Source organism: Pteropus medius, unplaced genomic scaffold (assembly GCF_902729225.1).
Source record: "Pteropus medius unplaced genomic scaffold, Ma_sr-lr_union100, whole genome shotgun sequence".
NCBI classification, from domain to species: Eukaryota; Metazoa; Chordata; class Mammalia; order Chiroptera; family Pteropodidae; genus Pteropus; species Pteropus medius.
In genome coordinates, this window is record NW_024345185.1 from 5,836 (window position 1) to 9,510 (window position 3,675).

Sequence of the window (3,675 nt, forward strand, 5' to 3'; positions counted from 1 at the left end):
AGGTAGTCATGGGGATGCGGAGCACAGCATAGGGAATGCAGTCAGCATTAATGTAATGGCCTGGTGGACAGCCAGAGAAGAGAAAGAGCAATTGAGAGGATCATTTTATAAACTATATAAATGTCTAGTTTCAATGTATTGTATACTTGAAACTAATAATAAAATACAATTTAAAAAAAAGATCTCATGATTTTAATTCTGTCATTCAAGAAGTGATCATGTCCATAACAGATCATTTGGACACTCTTACCAATTTCTACATTAATATTTTTTTCATATCTCACATTAAAAATTTAAAGAGTTCAATCATAATAGTAACAAAAAATTACAAGTCTAGAAATGAATTTAATTATCTTAAAACAATGAAATTTTATCTAGAAAGAAAACATATAAATGAAAAGAAATACTACATTCTAAAACAATAATCAAATACACATTAAGAAAGTTTGTTGTTCACAAATCAACTTATAAATTTAACTGTATCACAAAACTTCAATTAAAATTACAAATAAATCACAGAACTCCCGTTTCCTTTGTTCCTTAACAAACATCTGATTATCAACTATGTAAAAAAGCTTCTGCTAGGTACTGCAGCTATACCAGTGAATATTACGAACTCTGTGTTATAAATTCAATGAGAGTAAATGTGAACAGATACATACAGAATTTGGTAACAGAGAATAGATGTGTGAGTTTGATCAAAGCTCACATTCTCAAATCACTTTCAATCCTAATTTTATCAAACACACAAATAATATGCACCGCCACTGGGTTCTAAAGAAAAACCCAAGTCACATTTTCTTAACAACAAAGTGGTAAAAGCACACAGAAAAAACTGACATTTTGCCACAAATATAGAGGAAAAAAATTAACGTAAAACTGTAATTTATTAGTCTCTCTCAGAGCTATTAAAAAGAAGATATTTGAGAAAACTTGATGTAATAGAAAATGCTCAATTTAAGATATGAGTAAGTGAAAAAATCGAGATCTAAGTTATAATAAAAATTGATGGAAAGAGTAATGCAAATATTAGCAATATTGTCTGATTACAGAATAATCAATTTCATATTTTTTGAATTGTATATATTTTCAATATTTGACATATAATGTTTTATAATAAAAATAATAGTTTCAAAACTGTTTAAAAGCTCACTTCTAATATGAATCATGATACTGATGCTAAAGGGTTTTTTACAAAAGAGGAGTCAGAATAAAAACGTCGTCTTTAAAGCCTAAATTTCAAAATAAAACATTACTAACTACTTTCAAGAATCCACTAAACAATAGTCATTAGACAAAATGTTCACTTTTCTCATCCAACAAATGACCCTATCTGGGTCATCTTGAACCTAACCTTCTTCTTATTTGTTTTCAACAGACACCTTCATTTCCATTTGCAGACCAACACTATCTGATAAATGCTGTGCTTGAAGCTCTGCCCCTTCAGAGGAGGAGGTGCTGCTCCACTGGCAGGTGTGTGCACAGCTTGCAGGTGCCTGGGAAGCACTGCGGACTCGCTGCACAGAAGTAGACAGCTGAGTCTCCAGGCTGGGTGGCTTCGATGAGCAGGGAGAGCTGTTTGTCCGCCTTCTTCAGTGAAACAGTGAATCTTCCATCTTTGTTTTCATTCTTATTTGAAAGAACGTGTATAATGAGCTGAGGACCTTTTCCAGCTTCTTGCTTATACCAAGGGAAGTATTCTGAGGCACTATCTGAATAATTACAGATGATAACAGAGCTGTTTCCTTCCTGGACACTCAGGGTAGAAGGGCGCTGATCCACTTTCTCTCCTCGGATGACCCCTACGCAGAAAGAAAAAAATCCGAAAAAGTAGAAGAGTTACTAGATCGTTATGCTTCAGAATTTTCTTGTTCCACAGTAACTAGAGGAAACCCGAATAAAGACAGTCTTGGCTTCTAAAGAACATACACTAAAATATTCTGTTTCCAATAAACCTTTAACTCACAGTCCAGCTGCAGCCGCAAGAAAATGCATAAAACTCCAATAAATGTCTTTGGCATTCTTCTCACTTAGGATCCACTGTGAACCTGCAATCTAGAGACAGAGGAGATTCTCCCATCACCGAAATATCTTTTCTTTTCTCTAACAAACAGGAGTTTCTCACATGCACTACTCAGCCAATAGGAGAAAGGCTATGCTTCTGCTATAGGCTATTCATTTAGAATCCACTAAAATGAACCTTCCACATATTCGGCATCAGCAGAGGCACACCACCTCCTGTTGGTCACATCTATAACTACTGAACTTGCTGGTTCAATGTTCTCTGACTCTGTGCCTATAGGGACTCAGACACCTAAAGGCAGCAATAGGTCAAAAAAGTAAGCTTTAGATCAGAGATCAAATAAGAATGTAGAGAACAAGATTTCTATCTCTGACATCTACCGAGTCATTGTCTAAATGCTGGAATGCAGCAGATGCTGTAGATATTTTACAACAATGACCCGGGTTCACATGGTTGAGTCAGGAAAGTGCCAAGATTCACTCTTGTAAACAAAGAAAATATAAAACCTCCTTTCGCAGCTAAATTTACCATCATCTTTTGTCTGTTATGGAGAAAAACTGAGGGTAATGGTGTCAATGTGACTAATGTAAAAAGGAACATGTAAGTCAAAGTTCAGAGCAAAAGATCATTAGATATTTCACTTGCCTGTTTTCTCAGTCTGCTCCGCTAAGCTGGTATTGCCCTTTACCTTGCTATTCCCAGAGAATTCACAGTGCCAACAGCCAAAATGAAAAATTCCCTCACTTAAGATGACTGGATAAAAAGTAAAGGATCAAATCTCAATGATAAGAAAACAGGGAAATATCTTCTACCAGTTATTAAAACTCCAACCATAAAAAATGATTTGTATCATAGATTGAGTTGATTTGCAATAAGAAATCTGAAATACTTTCAGAAATCTATTTCAATGCTATGTGTCTTATATTCTGCAGAGTGTTGAAAGAGTACAGCTTCTGAGAAAACACCAGGTTGCAGATTTGGAAAATATAACCACATGTGAGTTGATTCTTAAGGTGGTTTCATTTTCTTCTATCAAAATGGATGGCATTTCCTAAAATGTAATTAGTGGCTCAAATCCTTCCTGAAACTTCTAAAGCATAAGCCAACTCTCCTGCCATGCATTTCTACTTCCCTGACCATCGTTGGCTCAGATCCTGTACTCCGTCATTTTCCTCCGAAACTCTACTACAGTATTCTTTCTCCAAGATATTGATAAAGTCCTTCAGGCCTATGAGTTTCCAGAATTATTTTTCTCTGCCAAAAACCCTTTCTCAACCACTCTAATTTCTTGGAATTTGCTAATTACCTCTGTGAAAATAAATCTAGGGAAGCCTAAATATTGCCTGTGTCTGCTAAGGGAATACTACATGATCATGAGATATGGTCCCTGGGAAACCAAGACTAACTCATTTATGGAAGTGGGAGCTCCTTTCCTGTGATATGACCTAAGTGGTCCAATGGAAGTGTGAAGAATAACTCAAGTCTCTCTTCCATATCTCATACCTTTGAAGATTTAAAGACAGCAATGCTGAGGAATATCAACTCACTTTGTAAATATATGTGTATATAAAATGTGTTTTTATGTATGTAAAACTCTCTGGTTTTGAGGATTCTCTATTCTCTCACCCATTTTTTAAAAGATAACATTTCTC

General features: G+C 35.2%; 1 gene segment (V, D, J or C); it reads right to left on the bottom strand.

Moving 5' to 3' along the window:
* Nucleotides 1–445: 445 nt before the first annotated feature.
* LOC120611016 (T cell receptor alpha variable 13-1-like) lies at nucleotides 446–2,220 on the bottom strand. The segment is given in 2 exon segments: nucleotides 446–1,802; nucleotides 1,967–2,220. Coding segments are annotated over 2 exon segments (414 nt in total).
* Nucleotides 2,221–3,675: the final 1,455 nt, after the last annotated feature.